This window comes from Aythya marila (genome assembly GCF_965140915.1).
Source record: "Aythya marila genome assembly, chromosome: 9".
Taxonomy (NCBI): Eukaryota; Metazoa; Chordata; class Aves; order Anseriformes; family Anatidae; genus Aythya; species Aythya marila.
The window spans coordinates 9,918,572-9,935,367 of record NC_139050.1 but is presented as its reverse complement, the minus strand read 5'-3'; the positions used below and the strand labels follow the sequence as shown (position 1 = coordinate 9,935,367).

The 16,796-nt window shown below is 52.9% G+C and overlaps 1 protein-coding gene across 1 annotated transcript; it reads left to right on the top strand.

Annotated features, from left to right (window-relative positions):
- Positions 1-472: 472 nt before the first annotated feature.
- EFHD1 (EF-hand domain family member D1) lies at positions 473-16,368 on the top strand. Its single transcript, XM_082767706.1, has 4 exons — positions 473-814; positions 8,013-8,160; positions 13,490-13,624; positions 14,728-16,368. Exons 1-4 carry the CDS (start codon positions 519-521, stop codon positions 14,860-14,862), a joined length of 714 nt encoding a protein of 237 aa, XP_082623832.1. The 5' UTR covers positions 473-518; the 3' UTR covers positions 14,863-16,368.
- The last annotated feature ends 428 nt before the right edge of the window (positions 16,369-16,796 follow it).

Below are 16,796 nucleotides of genomic sequence, written 5' to 3'. Positions count from 1 at the left end.
ATGCCGCCTGCCCAGCGCCGTTGCGTGCCGCCCCCGAGGTGCGAAGCCGTGACGGCACAGGCGCTGTGAGCGCACACCGCGACGTGCGGAACGGCGGGGCGGGCAGCAGGGGCCGGGCTCAGGCTTTGCTGTCCCGGGGCTCAGTGTCCCGCCCCCGTTCGTGCCCCCGAGGGGGCTTTTCCCGCAGGGCCGCCCCGCCGAGCCCTTAAGGCCGTCCCGTCCCACAGCGCCCGGGGGCTGCCTCGGGGTCACCCGCTCGCCCCGAGGGGCCGCCCGCTTTCCCCCCTCGCAGGGGACCAGGGCTGAGCTCGGTTTTGTCCCGGCTTAAATTTTATCCCGAGGGGGTCAGGGCGGCGAGGCGGCGTGTGCCGCTCCCCCCCCTCCTCGAGTCCCCCCCCCAGCCCCACGGCGCCTCCTCAGCGCCCGCCCCGGCTCCGCCTCCGCCCGTCCCGTCCCGCCCCGCTCCGGCGAGTGCGGGAATAAAGTTCGGGGCCGGCCCGGGCGGCAGCGGCGGGGCCATGGCCTCGGAGGAGCTGGCGCAGAAGCTGCAGCGGCGGCTGCAGCTGGAGGAGAGCGGGGCGGAGGGCGACGGGGGGGCAGCCCCGACCCCCGCCCCGGCCCCCAGCGGGGGCGAGGAGGAGCGGGGCTCGCTGACGGGCAGCGCGGGCGCGGAGCTGAGCGCCAAGCTGGCCCGGCGGCACGACATCAACGAGGGCGCGGCGCAGCCCCGGCTGGCCGCCGTCTTCAACCCCTACACCGAGTTCAAGGAGTTCAGCCGCCGCCAGATCAAGGACATGGAGCGCATGTTCCGGCTGTGAGTGCCGGGGGGGGGTCTTGCTGGGGTTTTGGGGTTCTGCCAGCTGCCTTTCGCCTGCAGCCCCTCTCAGGGCTTTTTTATTTTATTTTATTTTATTTTTTATTTTTACATCTGTCCCAAGGCTGCGTGCTCTTGGCGCTGTGTCTGCATTTCCGCGCGTTTTTGCGGTTCTGATGGAAGGCGCTGCCGGGGGATCAGCAGCACCATCTGATGCACACATTGCCCCCGGGCTTTAGGTAGGGAGGAGGAGGCAGCAAGAGGGCTGTCGAGATTGCTTCAGGCTGGGGAGCTGCTGTTGAGCCCCATGCTCAGCTTACAGCTCAGGGCCGCGTCTGGTTGCTCCTCCTGGGTTTGGGATGAAGGGTTCTTGTGGTGGACCCCTGTGCTGGGGCTTTCCAGAGAAACTCTGCATGGGACGGGGAGAGGCACAAGTCCAAGTCCTTGCATCAGGGCGTGGGTACATGGGCTGCATGCTGTGCAGTTTGTATGGCTGAGCATTAGTGGTGACAGTCACTGGCTCCTAGTTTCTCCAGCCCTCCCACCTGGCTCCCCTTTTGCTCTTGTCCCCTCCGGTGTACCTCTGCGTGGCCAGGAGGGCACAGCCTGCTGCAGCAGCCTTGCTTCGCACCCCGGGGCGGCTGGAGGCTCTGTGTCCCCAGCGCTCACAGTGATGCCTGACGTCTGCCCTCAGCAGCTGAGCTCCTGAATGTCCCCTGCAGCTCTGCTCCGCAGCGTTGTAGCTCCTTCCACAGCCCTGTTTGCCTGGCTTTGTGTTCCGTACCACGTACCAAAATGAAGCTTGAGCATGGCTTCCTCTTTTTTCCCCCCTTACTGGGGGCTGGGATGGAGTTCCCCTCTCAGCAGGAAGGTTTGTACTGAATTAAAGCTGGCAGTGCAGGGAGTTGTTTGTGTAAGCAGAAAGGCTTGCCCCTTATCAGGGCCGTGTTCCAACCTTTCTCTGTCCCCCAGCTGACTCCTGCAGTTGGGCTGTGCCTGGGTACTTTTGTTTGCTTGTGCTCAGGTTCCCCTTCAGGGCCACAAACCGCTGTGCTCCTGGGGACTGACGTCAGGGCAGGGGGTGAGCTGATGTCCGGTGCGAGGAGGCAGGACTCCCGCTATGTGGGCTGTCAGCATAAAGTCAGTGGCCAAGAGCCACTTCAGCTTACAGAGATGTCTGCGGCAGGGTTTGTAACTTGTTAGGTCCTCCTCCTGCCTGCACGCTGCCCTCAGCATCCTGGAGGCTGGAACCATTGCAAAGAGATGGAGCCTGCTTGAACGCTTCCAGTTCCCTGCTCTGTGGGGTGTTGCTGGCCCCAGACAGGGCTGTTGCTGCGGGAGAAACAGCCGTGTGCTTTTGGCAAGGCGTTTCTGTGAGCGTGCCGGAGCTCTTTGTTGTGCAGGCTGCTTTGCATCGGCAGCTGGGCGCGGGCAGGGAGGTGTCCAGGCCAGATTTCTGCTCTGCTCGCTCCTGTGCCTCTTCTGACAACTGGTAAAAGGGAACCCTGCAGTATGGGGGGCCGAGATGTCAGACTACAAGGGCGGGAGGACAAAGTGTGCAGGCAGCCCACTGTGGTGCACGCTGCCCAGAGGCTGAGAGTAGGAGCTAGGAGCAGGCAGTGGCACCGACTCCATAGGGGTAAAGGGAGGAATAGCATTGGTTGGGGAAATAAAAAGTGGAAGAACTGAATTGCAGCTGAATTTTTAGACAATGAGCTCATTAAATGCAGGCCTTGCAAGTGGGAAACCTAGGCTTTGCAGTTGAATGCTAATCAGCTGTTGAGTGGCGCTGGGAAACATTGCGTGCCCTGTGAGGATGGCCGCAGCTGAGTGTGGGCTGGCGGAGCCCAACGGGACAGGGTCGGGCTGCGTGCCCCATGCGGCACTGGGCATCCTCCTGCGGACAGGAGCACAGAAACCCCCTCCTGGGGTTTGTTCTGTTCAAGGCAGCTGGAGTTGTGCTGCAGAGGATCTGGTCTCTGCTCCATCTGGTCCCAGAGACCTGTTTCAAGTCCTGGCCAACACCACGTGCTCCAGAAGGAGAGGAAATGTTCCCCTTAAGTCCTGCCAATCAGAGCTTGAGTTAATGTGATTAAGGCTTTTATTCTTTGTATAGCTTATTGGTCCCGGCGGCTACAACCCAGGATCTTTTTTACTAATGTTAGAAAACAAGCGTTTGACGGCCAGGGGTATCATCTCACTGCTGCAGGATGCCAGGCTTCTGCTGTGGAACTTCCCCTCTGTGGGTCTGGGAGCCCCCACGCGAGGGGCTCGCTTGGGCTCGTCTCACCCCCCTCCCCGTTCCAGCCTCGTGTCCCCATGCTGAGCTGTGCTGGTGCCTGCAGTGGGTGCTGGGGCTCTGCTGCCCCATGGGCCACAGCTGCCAAGCCCAGAGGGGTCGCAGATGGCCCCAGGTGCTCTTGGGGTGGGCTTTTTTTGGCAGAGGGACCAGGAAGTCTGCAGCTCAGGCTAATTATAACGTGACCTAATTAGCTGCCTGTTCTAACAACGCATGGGGATGGAGGTAACCACGATAACCTCCCTTCCCAAAGCCTTGCCAGCAGACCCTGAGTAGCTCTGGGGTCTTGCAGCTCACCTTGCTGCCATCTGTCCCAGGCCAAGACAGCTCGGGGACGGCTGCATGATCAGGGTGCGTGTGACAGCCGGGCCGTGCTGGGTCTGAGCGACCTTTGAGGGATGTGGCGGGGGAGGACAGCAGCCACCAGATTAGTCCGCAGGGTGGGAGGAAGCGCTTGAATTCCAGCACTGCTGTCACTTCTGCATTCAGGGAATTCAGTGTGTCGCCCACTCGTTTTGCGACTGTGCCTCCTCCTGCCTTGTCCAGCAGAGAGGCTGTGGACTCCCCTCATCCTCCTGACACTGCTGTGCTCCCGCTGTGACCGGCTGTCACCGACTGTCACCAGCTGTGTTTGGGACCCCTGTGGTCAGGGAGGTAATCCCAACGGGGAATTGACCGCCCTGCATGCCTAGCACCTGGCCTGGGCCCTGCAAGGGTCTTGCCAAATGCCTCAGAGGAAATCCTGGTGTAGGAGGCTTTCATTTTGCCCCCACATCACTTCAAGAGCTGGAGCGTGGCTAAGGAGCTGGAAACCCTCGCTGGTGGTGTGGGGCTGCTCCTGCCCCTGGTATGGAGGAGCTGTTTTCAAAGCTCTTGGTGTGTAAGGTGATATGCAATGCTTGGTGGAAATAAAGTACTCTTTAGAAAGGATTTTGAAATATTTAAGAAGAGCTTATTACTGCTTCTGCACCATTACTCTGTTTCAGAGCCTGTTAGACCATTGCAACATGCAGGAGTTGTAGATCAAAGTACAGTTGCTCAGGTACAGTGAGCATACACAGGGAGGGCAGGCTTTCTCAAGAAGCATGAATGTTTAGAAATTGCTCTTTGATCTTCCAGGATTTCGAATTTCTTTCAACTATCCTTTAAGTTGTTTTTAATTCAGGCAGGTGGGGAGGCGACTGCCAAGTCAGTACTGGTAATGCAGTCCTCAGCTTTTCCTTCTCCTCCCTTCCCAATCCTTCCGTGGTGCAACCCTCTGGCCATGCTGTACAGCACCATTGCAGTGATTGTACTAGGGCAATAACTGTGCCTAACACGTCTTGCTCTTCAGCAAGTTTGTCCAGCAAGTACTCCCTCTCTCTCCTTTTCCCCCTCAATTCTGCTGCTGCTTTCCTCCCCCAGTGCCCCAGCAGCCGGGTGGAAGGGAGCCAGCCTGGGAATCCACCCGCATCCTCGTTGCAGCAGATTTTGGCAGCAGCCCCGTGTGTCTTGTCTGCTGCCAGGTCTGTGGCTGCGGCTGTGCTGTGAAGCCTCGCTGTGCTGGCTGCGGGGCTCATCGCTGCGTGCGCTCTTCTGGCTGTCCCAGGGGGCCCGGCTGTGCTGTGGCAGGAGGGGACCCACGGTGGCCCGGCACTGATGAGCTGCTAGTGGCCTCCCTGCCTCCTGCATGCCAGAGATGTGAGACGTCTTTGCCCGTCAGCACAAGAGCCCCTCCGTAATGCTTTCGCGTCACCAGGGAGAGGCTTGGCTGGCAGCCCAGGGAGCTTTGAGTCCAAAGGGAGCAAAGCTCCAGTGTCACAGCAGGACAGCGGGTGCTGGGCACCAGGAGGCCGCTGCGGCACCTGGCCATACGAGTGGGGCATTTAGGCACCAAACCTGCTGTGGTGCCCTCTTCCAGCTCTGCTTGTACCTGTGCTACCCTTTAGGGGTGTCCATCACCCCCTAGGGCTGCTGTGAGGCAGTGAAACAGGTGAGAGCCCCATCAGGGCCTGGGGAGCTCCTGGAAGACAGATGGGTGGGTTTGGGGTAGGGCTGAGGGGTGCCAGGACCAACGCTGCTGTGCTACTAACTGTGCTGTGCCTGCTGTGCTGAGAGCCTGCGCCCGTGGGGGTGTGGCGGGGAATGAATTACGCCGTCTCTCATGCCCTATAAATACGCCTCTCCCTAAATAGTCTGGCTGTGCAGCTCTGTGACAGTCGTGTGGCTGTGCTGAGGTCCTAAAATACTCGGGCTGCTTTTGGAGGCGAGTGGGGGCAGGGAGGAAATGTAGCAGTGAGCAGGGTGCTGCGCTGCCCCATGGCTTGCACTGGGCATCTGGGAGCTGTAGTGTCACCCCTGTTGTGGGTGACTGGTAGCACTGTTTTGGGGTGGATGGATGCCACCTGAGCCCCTGTCCCTGGCTGGTCCCACGCAGTGTCCCGCTTGGAGAAGCGCTGCCTGTGCACTGAGCACCTATTGTGTGGCTGGCACTGTGTGCTGCTTGGCTGCCCCATTCCTCACAATCCTGGCTTTGTGCTGCCTCTCTGCAGGGCCGGTGGAGCCCTGAAGCTGTGCCCAGCAGCACGGCTGGTTAACCCTTTGGGGCAGTGTTTGCCTCTCAGGCTCCATGCCGGGATGGGGAATGGCACTGGAGACTGGTGTTCGTGCAGGCAGTGCCTGTAGCACGAGGGCAAGGTGAGTACGGTAGGAGTGGGCTGAGTGTCTTCCTCCTCCTGACTTCTTTTCCATTGCTCATCCACTCTGAGAGTGGTGAGGCAGTGTCCTGGCTGCAGATAAGCAGCCCTTTTTCAAGGACTCCTTGTAGCATGCTTCCACAGCCAGCCAAAGAGCAACATTAGCTTGTTAGGGTCAAAAACAACAACAACAAAATAAAATAAAAAATCCCCAGTGTCCCCCTGCCATGATATGTTTTGCTGCTTTATCTGATCAAAGGCACTGCCTCTCCAGCTGCCTCACTCCAAAAGAACAGCTCCACACCATTTACTCCCAAATTCACAGGAAAAGCAATTTCCCAATTAGATATGGGAGAGATTGCACTTAGTGTGCTTCTGTGATGCCTTAAAAGTGCAGTTCCGAGTTGGGCTTGGTAATGCTGCTAACATGTGCCTTAATTAAATGATGCCTTCCTACAGTGTACCTACCTGCTGTCTTTCCTTCCCTGACCCGTCAGCTCTGTGACCTGGTTTCTCTCCTAGTTATCCAGAAAGCTATTCAATTTGGTGGTCTTGTGCTTGCTGGATGCAGACGTGCAGGCAGGTTGGTAGCAGGTTCTGCAAGCTAGCCTGGTTGCGATGTCCCTGCCACTTGGGGTCTCCTGGGCCTGAAACACTGGTCCTCTTGGAACTGAAGAGATGGGATAAAAGCTGGTTTTGGAAGCGGTGGGGCTGTCTGACAAGCAGCAGAGCCCCCCTGGTTTGGGGGAGCAGCACCTGGTGCTGTGGCAGGGGCGATGCTCTGGGCCGCAGCCCTGCCTCATGCCGCCCACGCCTTCCAGTGGCTCAGTGCCAGCGGCTTTGTTCACGCCTTCCTTTGCCACAGCTTCCTCTGCGGCTGCAAGGCTTCTCGGCTGGAAAGGGCTTTTTTCCAGGGTAACCACAATTGTGCAGGTCTTGGGCTGGGATGGCTACAGCTGTCGTTTTCTTTGGAAGAGAGCTAACAGTGAATGAATGAAGGGTGGAAGGGTTTCACCAGCTCCCGCCAGGGGGGAGAGCTTCAGCACCGTGCCTAGGATTTCTTCCCCAAAGAGCTGAAAGGATTTAACTCCATCGGGATTGAGATGGTGGTGGGGAGGGAGGCCAGGAGCAACAGCAGGCGTGGCTCCAGGGCTGAGCCCAGCTGGGCAGACCCTGCCCCGTCCCCCTGTGTAAGCCCTGTCTGTGTTAGGCCCCGATGGCCAGCACTTGTCCTGGCTTGCTTTCTGCTCTGGGAACATGTCTTGAAACAGGCTGTGGTAGGGCCTTTCACTCTCTGTGAATGTGGGATGAGGGAGGGCCACAGGGCTGTCTGATAGCAGAGCTCTCATCCTTGAGGCTTTGGACTTTGAAACCCAGTCATGACCCTCACAGATATGAAGTGCTGGATGCTGAATGCTCTGGAGGAATGGGTGCTCAGTCGCAGGGCACTGCCTCCCTGTCTGTGCTCTCTCCTCCTGCAAGGAGTCCTCACAGTCCTTTGCACTCTTCTGGGAGCATGGGCCCGCTCCAGCCTTGCTCCTAGAGCTGTCCTGAGGCGGGTGTGGATTTCTTATCTCACCAGTGGCTGTGTTTTAGCCCTCGGGCACCAGCCAGGATTCCCTTATTGCTATGTTCAGTGCTTCCCTGGCCTGCCTTTCTGCTCAGCCTCGGGGCACAGAACAAGCAGCTGCCCTGAAGCAGAGCACTTGTGCAGTACAAAAGCATTTCAGAGAGGAGAGAGCTTCACAACCAGACGGGTGTGTTCTGCTTATAAAGAAAGATGTGCTTTTGCTGCTGGGAGGTTGTGACTGGTCTGTGCTCCCTGTTTCTTCTCTGAACGAACCTGAGACCTGGCGGCAGCTGGCATGCCTCTTCCCCACTGTGCTGCTGCATGGTGTAAGCTGTGTGCAAGTGACCTTCGTGCTGGACATGCAAGTGGGTGTGATGGAAATCCCACTGAGACAAGCTGAGTTCCTCTGTGTTCTTTCTGTGTGGGGCCATTTGGCCCAAGCTCCCCCGAGCACTTCCCTCTCTGAAGAGACAGCTTTGAAGGCTGTCAGCCACTTCCCTGAACTTGATATATCTGTGTTGTACAGCTTCTCCTCTCCCCTGAGCTTTGAACCACCATGTCACTTTTTCCATTTGCCCAGTTCCTCTTCTGGGAAGATCTTCCTGGAGGGGGGAATGATGAGGGCTGACCCTCTCCCCTTTGTGTACCCCACAGGTACGACTCAGGACGGGATGGGTACATCGATCTGATGGAGCTGAAACTGATGATGGAAAAGCTGGGAGCCCCTCAGACCCACCTGGGGCTGAAGAACATGATCAAGGAGGTGGATGAAGACTTTGATGGGAAGCTCAGCTTCCGTGAGGTAAGGGTGGCCATGGGCACAGCTGGGGATATGGTTATGGGGCAGAGGGAGGAGGCATCTGGGCCCCATTCTCTGGCTGTAGGTAGCCCCATCCCCTCTGTGTGCCTCCAGCTGTGGGGTGCAGCAGAGAAGCAGGTGAGCTTCCCCACACCATGGACAGCTTGAGCTGGAGCACTGTCAGCATCCATTTCCACGTAGCAACAATGGTACCAGGTGCTGAAGAGCTCCTACCTCCCTACTTGCTTGGAGAGCACATATGAGCCCTGCTGCAGCCACCCAGGAGTGCTGACAGCTCCCTGCTGTAGCTGGGGGTGGCACAGATTTGGCACATCCCTGCAGTCACAAGGAGTCTTCGCTGGGTTTCTGCAGTACAGCAGCTCAGGCCTTATTTCAAGTGCAGGGGAAGGACTCTGCTCAGAGCAGCCAGTTTCATGGAGTGCAGAAGGCTTCTCCTTCCAGCTTATGTTGGGCCCCTCTACATCACACAGTGACCTGCCACAGCAAGCTCCGTGTCCCTGCAGCAAGGAATAAACTAGGTGATACTGTGGTTCAGTACTTTGTGTTGGCTCAGCAGGGACAGGCAGCAAGCAGGTCGTTCTGTCTGTCACCACTGTGCTCTGAGACGGCTAGGGTATCAGTCGTGCTGAGGCAGCTGAGAGCCCTGTGGGCAGGACAGGAGCAGTTGCTGGGTGAAGGAAGAGAGGACACTGAAGTGACCTGCATGTGGACAAGGGTACCCAGCCCTCTTTTCAGCAGTTATCACAACGTCCTCTTGCATCATCTTCTGCTAGGCTTTGATTGCTGCCTGAATCAATACTGTGCGTAACCCTGTGGCTTTCTAAATTAACCAACAGTTCCTCAGGCAGCATGAGAGCCTGGACTGCTTGTATCCTGTGGTAGCTGTGGGCTGTGTGGTTATCCTGCTTCTTCCCCCTCCAGGAGGTGCTGGATATGTGCCTTGACCAGCTAGGCTTCCCTGTTTGTGAAGGGGCCGTGCTCTTGCTGTGCCTCTTCTAGAGTGAGAATTTGGTTGTGGGGATGTGGCTTCACGTGTGCTGTACTTTATCTGGAATATTGGGGGGGGGGGGGGAAGGAGGTTGCCTGTCCACCCTGTAGAGCATTGAAGTGAGCTGTGTGAAACACTTTTGTACACTCCTGTTCCTTGTACACCTTTGCTTTGTCCCCTCTCATGCACTGTGCTCCCAGTACTGCTTGGAGGAATGCTTCCAACCAGAGTGAAAGCCTCAGCCTGCGCCTGCAAAGCTTGAAGCTGGCAGCTCCTCTGCACAGGGGAGGGTATGAGCACAGGCAGAGGTGAACTGGAGGTAGCAAAGAATCCAGTGGAGCAGGAAGAGCACCATGTCCTTGGCCCCAGGTCAGACTGGGGCAAGATAAGCACTGGAGGCAGCGCAGACACGCAGCTGTGGTTGCCAAATCTCTGCATGTGCTGGAGGAGCCCTCATTGCCTTGCTGCGTGCTGCCTGAGCTCGCTGTCAGACTGAGAAAAGAGTTGGGAACAGCTTCTGGGCTTTGCGAACAGTACTGCAGACACACTCTTCCACAAAAGTTAAGTGCCTTTATCCCCCAGGGTGCTGGGAGATGCCTTGGTGTCCTGGTTCTGTCGGTGCAGCACAAGTGGCAGTGTGGCTCCTCTTCTGCTGCCACCTGTTAGGAGCACAGCCGCTCTCATGGACTGCCTGCTGCCAGCCCTTGGCACATGGCAGGAGGCAGCTGGTGCTGCTGCAGCTTCTCACCAGATGCGAAAAGATGGTTGAGCAAATGCGAGCTTGAGTGGTACACAGATCAGAACAAGGGAGTATTGCTGGCAGAGCTCTAGGGACAAATTACATAGCAGCTTTGGCAGGTGCTCACGGCTTCATGTGGGAGAGAGGAGCAGGATGCCTCTTGCCTTGTTGCAGGTGTGCTGGGCAGAGGACCCGCAGGGAGGCAGGTTTCCTGGTGGGTGAGGAGGCCTGAACCAGCCTGTGGCCCTGCCCCGCTCCTCTTGCTGCTGGTAGTGACCAGGAAGCACATGGGGAGTGATCAAGCTGACTCGGACCACTCTGATAACCCGAGGAGAAACCCTGGTTTAAATGCATGTCTGAACTTAGCGGTGTGCAACTCAGGTTCATGCCTCTCTCTCCAGAGAATGTGCTGACAAACCTGCCTGAGGATGTGCTGCTTGAGGTCTGTGTGGAGAATTGCGAAGGACCTCTTCCACTTGCAACAGGTCACCTTTTGTTGCTGGTTTGAGCAGTGCCCTGTCTTCCCACCCTGTGTGAGCAGAAAGGCAGGCCTGTGTTGCTCTGACTTGCTGACAAACTGCTGGCCCTGTTAGGAATGCTGCCTGTACCATTGACCTTTAAGAGTCCACAAATCCATCAATAATTAACTGCACAAGACTCCCTCTGTGACTGGAGCAAAGCAGTTTAGGCTTAAAAAACATCAGGTACAGCTGGAGGAAAAATATCTCAATGTTTGGTTTTATCATTACCACAGGAAACCAGAGTTAATTGGTATAATAGTGATGTCTAATCCCCGCTGCTATCTACAACCTGCAAAAATCCACCCACTGCCCTCACACCTCCACTGGTGTAAATGCAGGCCCACGTCATGTGTTTGCTAGCAGGGTTTGTGCAAACCACAGACTTGGGTGGCACAGCTTTTTCTGGTAAGCTGTTGCAAGGCTGCTGCTGTCAGTCAGACCAATGCCTGCCCTCATGTCCTGGAGGTAACCACAGTGTTTAGTGGGGTGCATGCCTGCAGCATTGCTCTGAGACCTGGCACTGGTTAGGTCTCTGCTAATGAGTGATGTGAGGGTGGATATATCTTTTAACTCTTATAATGTTTATGGGGTACGAAGAGTGTCCTGCTGTCTATGTTCCACGAGAGCAGGATTTTCACCAGTAACCGCATTATTCACTTTAGCTTCTGTTGACATTTCTGAGGCTTAGTTAGCTATGTGTGGTAGGGCCTGGGCCTAGCAAGGGGATGAGATGAGTTAGGAATGGAAATTCATCAGGGAACTTAATGTAAATTCCTGCTGCTGCTCTCTAGTGAGAGGATTGATGCCTCAATAGCAAATCACCAGTGGGCTGCGGGTGGTATGTTGACATGAGGAAGGATTGATCCTGAGCTCCTGTGGAAGCCAGTATGATGCCCTGTAGTCTGTCTCACTAGGTCCTCAGGGCCGGAGCTATGCTGTCTCCACCCCTGTGGTGGCTTGGTCCCTGCTTTCCTTTTAGCTCAGCCTGCTTTTCCCGGCTGCAGCAGCCGGTGTTCCACTGGAGGATTGCTGCCCCATCCCCTAGTTTCAGGATGATTCATGCGCACTTGTGACTGGGTGTTTCCAGTCCCTCCCTGTGCAACAGCTGTACCAGACCTCAGGACTGTGCTGCTTCCACTGCCCTTTTCCAATGCCAGGAAGTGGGACTTACAAGGGTGGAGCAGAAACTGCGAGGAGGAACCATGACTAACAGCAGCATGTGCAGCCTGGCAGCTGGCCCTCCGTGTCCCTGCGCTCTGTGGTGCGGGCAAGTGAGAGGAACTAGCCTGAACCTAGCGGATCCGAGCACAGAGAGGGTGTCTTGGGGAAGATTTGGTTTCTTTCTGAGATGCTCTGCCTGTTCAGCAGAGCATCATTTAATTCGTTACATGTGTTTGGAGGGGGATAACTTCCCTCTCCAAGCATAGCCTGCTTTCTGGCGGCTCTGTGCTGAGCATGCAGGGCCCGCAAGGCCGCTGCATGAAGCAAGGCCTGGTAACACTGCCTCTGCGAGAGGGCAGCCAGCATTGCCGTCATCTCCACACCCTTCCCCATGGGAATCTTCCCAAACTCTTGCATGTCCACTGGTTTCTGCGAGCAACTTGAAACGGTACAGTGGGGCTGTCTCGGTGCAGATGCTGGGACTCTGCTGCCCTCCTCTGGGATAACACAGACTGTCTGGAGGAGGGAACTAAGTCATAAAGTGCCAAGGATGTCAGACGTGCCTGTGCAGATAGATTTCACAGTAATCCTATGTGGTGTTCTCAGCTCTGCCCTGGACTGAAGTGCCGCAGTGGTGCATCGCTGCTTGTGCTGCTTTGTACTTGGGTGACTTGTCCCTGTCTCTGTTCCTTCGGTGCTTCAGCACTGAGACACCTCCTGGGATGCCCGAGAATAGCAGGGAGTTACAGGAGTGTGGTTGTGAGCTGGAAGGTGATGCAGAGGTATTTGTCTTCAAGCAGGTTGGTCTCGTCCCTCCTGTTTAAAAAAAAAAAAAAGTGCTTTCCTGAGAGATGATAGATTTTCTGTTTTCTTTTGCAATTCAGTTGCCAATTTGCACTCTGCTATAGTGACACTGGGTTTGCCAAACATCTGTAGTCCAGTGCAGGACAGTGGTCTCAAAGCAAGTTGTTCTATAGACACTGGTCATCTCTGACTATCACAAGGGCATGCCCCGGACCTGACCCCTGACGGATACGTCTGAGAAGCTCTCCTGTGTGTTATTTAATGGGCACAACAGAAATACACTGCCATTGCTCATTATAGCTAAACCAGTCTGGGTTCCCTGGAACAGGCTAAGGCATAACTCCAAGGAATGATTTAAGTAGCTTTTCCTGTGTCCTCAGCAAGGACCAGTTGAAGTGACCATGTTCTGTTGTTCTTCATGCATTTGACCTTAATTTGGTTTTCCCCTCCCATACTGTACAGACAATTAGGCTTAGAAAGGACTGAAGGCAAGATTCTTGGCAGCTGAGCAGTTTCCAGATTACTTTCAAGTGCACACCTTTGAGCCGATGTCCTCCCTAACAAAGTTGTGCTGGCACCTCTGTCCAAGGAGGCTGGGGTTTGGGTGTGAGCCAGGGCAGTCTTTGCCCTGCTTTCATTCCTGTGGGATGTGATCTGAAACCCCAAAACAGTGGGGAAACTGCTGGGGGGACTGTGATACAGCATTAGGGTGTGGGGACATAGAATTCTGGATCAGGGCCCACCATATGGTTGTACTGGGCAGGTGGAGATGGCCTCCTTCCTCCTGCCCTGTAGCGGTCTAGGAGCTGTGATTCATCACGGCTTTGCTCCACAGAAAACCCTCTTTTCCATAAATAAATAAATAAACAACAATAATAATAATAAAAAAAATATATTACTCTCGTTAGTCCAATAGGGCTCTGTAATAGAGCCAGGGCACTGAAGCACAAGTTGCATGGTGCTATTTGGTTTATATAGAACTGTTTTCCTTTGCTCTGAAATGTAAATTCCTACCTCCCAGATGAATGTCTGCTCTGCTTGTACTTTTAAGTTCTCACCTCAGCAAAGAACTTGAATGTTTCCTCTCTGTCTTGCTAGTTCCTGCTGATTTTCCATAAAGCTGCAGCTGGGGAACTTGAAGAGGACAGCGGCCTGTTGACTCTTGCAAAGCTCTCAGAGATAGATGTCTCCATTGAGGGAGTCAAAGGAGCCAAGAACTTCTTTGAAGCCAAGGTATGGTGTGGCAAAGAGGAACGTGAAACAACTCTGCATGCAGGCACTAATTGTTTTAATTGTCACAGAGACACTGACCCTACTTGCTTTTCAGTAGAAGATAGTTTTCTACCTATATAAAAGGAAGTATTTCATCTGCCCCTAACCGTAGCCATTGTTTTTCCCTTCAAACTTTGCTATAATCTAGCTAGGGCATTCCTTTGTGAATCAGTCAACACTGAAATGGCTTCATACACTGTCTCTGCTGTGGGTCCTGCCCTGATAGAGCTGACTGGCTGACTTGCGTCCGTGTGGCTGGGAGCTGTACGTGACTAGCTGGCTGACCGCTTTTAAAGACAAAAGCGTCCTGGAAGCTCATGTGGAGGACTTGACTTTCTCATTTTGCAAAACTTGCCTTGACCACAGCACTCAGAGTTTAGTAGTGAATGGAGTATTTTGGAGTATGGAATTTCAGACGTCTCTCTTGAGCAGCTCTCTGTAACCTTTGGAATCAAAATTATTCCACAGGGTCCTGGAGCTGGCAAAAAGAGCTTTATACAATTTGAATCTGACAAAGCACCCTTTTTGAATGTTCTTTTGGAAAGAGAATAATCCTGCTTGTTTATATAAGAAGTTTTGTCCTCAGAGTATAGCACAGCTATTGCACAGCAGATGTACTGAGATGAAAGCTGGAAAAATAGCCAGAAAAAGAAAAAACATCTCTTTGATCTGCAGACTATCTGTGGTAGTCTGATGTTCTCAGATTTGGCTTTGATTCAGAACTGTTTTCTGAAGTAGTTTCTACCACTGTATACTTGCAACTTATGCTATGCTGCCTGCTTACAGAAATAATGTGTTTGACCTAGCACTGATGGCATTGTTTTGGTTACTTGCTAGTGACTTATTAGTAATTGACCTTTCTTTTACTGATGTCAAAGTGAACTAACAGGTACTGGGTGTAAATACCCAAGCATTGCAGTGTAATTAATACTTGACCCATCCTGACAGCTTCCCAGCAAGCAATGAGAGGTGCAGCAAACAGTTCTGCATTGCTCACTCAAGAGTAATTCAGACTCTGCTTCGGATGCAAGGCTTGATGAGCTTTTACTTTTTCTCTCATAAAGGTTCAAGCCCTTTCTTCAGCAAGTAAGTTTGAAGCAGAGATAAGAGCTGAACAAGATGAACGAAAGCGGGAAGAGGAGGAAAGGAAGCACCGCCGAGCAGCATTCAGGGAGTTAAAGTCTGCATTCACCCAGTAACCAACCAGCCAATATGCACTCCAAGATTGCACATAACTTGGTACGTTTCCCAGATCAGGGCTCTACCTGGAGAGAACTGCCTGGATCCTGTCTAAAATTTGTTACAGCTTTGCTAGTCTTCCTTTCTTGAAGATTCTCCTGAGCTCCTAAGGATGCAATTCTTGCAGTTACTGTGCATTCATAACGATGTGAATCATAAGACTTGTGTACATGCTGTTTCCTCTGAACCATCAGGAGCGCATCACCCTGAAGTAGAAACAGCAGGTAGCAAATCAGGGTGAGTGCTGAGAAGTGTTGTTTGCCACTTCATTCTTTTCTTCTTTTCTATACATAACTTTTCTCTTAACTTCTTAATTCATTCCTTGCTTACAGACAAGTGAGGTCTTGTGTAAAGCAGGGTGTACAAAGTACAGATTGACTTCCTGTATGTTTGTACTGCTGTCGGGTGTTGTCACACATCCCTGACTTCATCCCTCTTCTTCCTCAAAGCCCTGTGCCCCAGGCACTGTGAAAACACTGTGAAGAGAGAAAGATAATTACTAGGGTTATGGATCAAATTATTTCCTGTAGATTTTTCTGCTGTCCAGCATGTTGGAGAGTCTTCCAGTTTTCCTTCTCTGAAGTGCCATACTAACAAATTTTTCAATAAGATGCAAGATTTCTGAGAACTTTGAAGAGAGGAAGCTGGCTCTCTTAAACAAGGAATAGAAAACTGAGTTGCCTAATCATGTATCTTCTTTCACATTCCATCATGTTTAGTGTACTGTATGGTTTTACTGTATTTTCCAACCTTCCAATCTGTTTTTAAGGGGCTTTGCCAGATGGATGACAAAATTGACTGGAATGCTGGGTTTTTCTATTTGGAGATGTGCTCATCTTGAATCATAAAGGTGGCATTGTTTGACTTCATTAGAGCCACGACAGATAAAACCAGCCCAGCATACTGAGCAATCTTTTCTCAAGAAGGGAAGACCAGAGAGGTTAGCATGTTTAGTTGAATTCAGAGGGTTTGCACTGTATTTAGCCATCTTCTTTCACAAACACAGGAAACTTGTCCACAAATGTTAAAAATGTCTGATGTTTGTCTGGATATACACTGTAGGTCATGACAGAGGGAAGCAATGTTCCCTGGGGGAGACCTCTCCAAACATGAACTTGCTCAAATTCTGCCTCTGCTGTTGCCCCAGTCTGTGCTTTTTTTTATTTTCCAGATCAAAACTCACTAGTCATCTTTTCACTTGTCTGTTTTGCTTCTTAAACTGTGAGCACTAAACTGTGAGCATGGAATAATGAATAGAAAAACCTCTACTCTTTAATATCAGGTGAAAGAATTGCTAAACAATTAAACTGTGTATATATCTTCACAGATTATATTTTATAAAATCACGCTTTTTTAGCTAAATATTTATAATTAAATGTTTTTATACTTTACAACAAAGCAGATAATTTCATCTTCAATTATTTCTCCTGTTGCTGAAATGTACAAATAAAGCATTGTTATCTCCAGTCTCGTCTGTGGCTTATTTTAGATCTCCTGACTGCACTGTTAAGTGCACAAACTACCCCAGTGGCCCCCACTCCTGACCGTGCCAGTGTTTGAGCCGAAGAGCTTGGCATCCTGACTTGGATGAGCAAGGAAGAGTGCAGCTTTCCCCTTCTACACAGCAGTTCTGGTTGAAAAAGTCCAATGTTTGCAACTTACAAAGAGTCGTGACCATGTAAATATTTGAAATGCTGTCCACTGCTAAGTGTTGACAGCTGAACACTGTCAGCCTTCCCTTTTCTTAAAATAGCCACTGCATCTCAGCCCTGGTACTGCCCCAGCTGGGAGCTGGGCAGGTTGCTTCAGCTACATATGGCTTTGTATTTCTTCCTTCCCTTTTTATATGAGGGGAAAAAGATGCATGGAAGTCTGAATGTGTGTCCAAGCATTT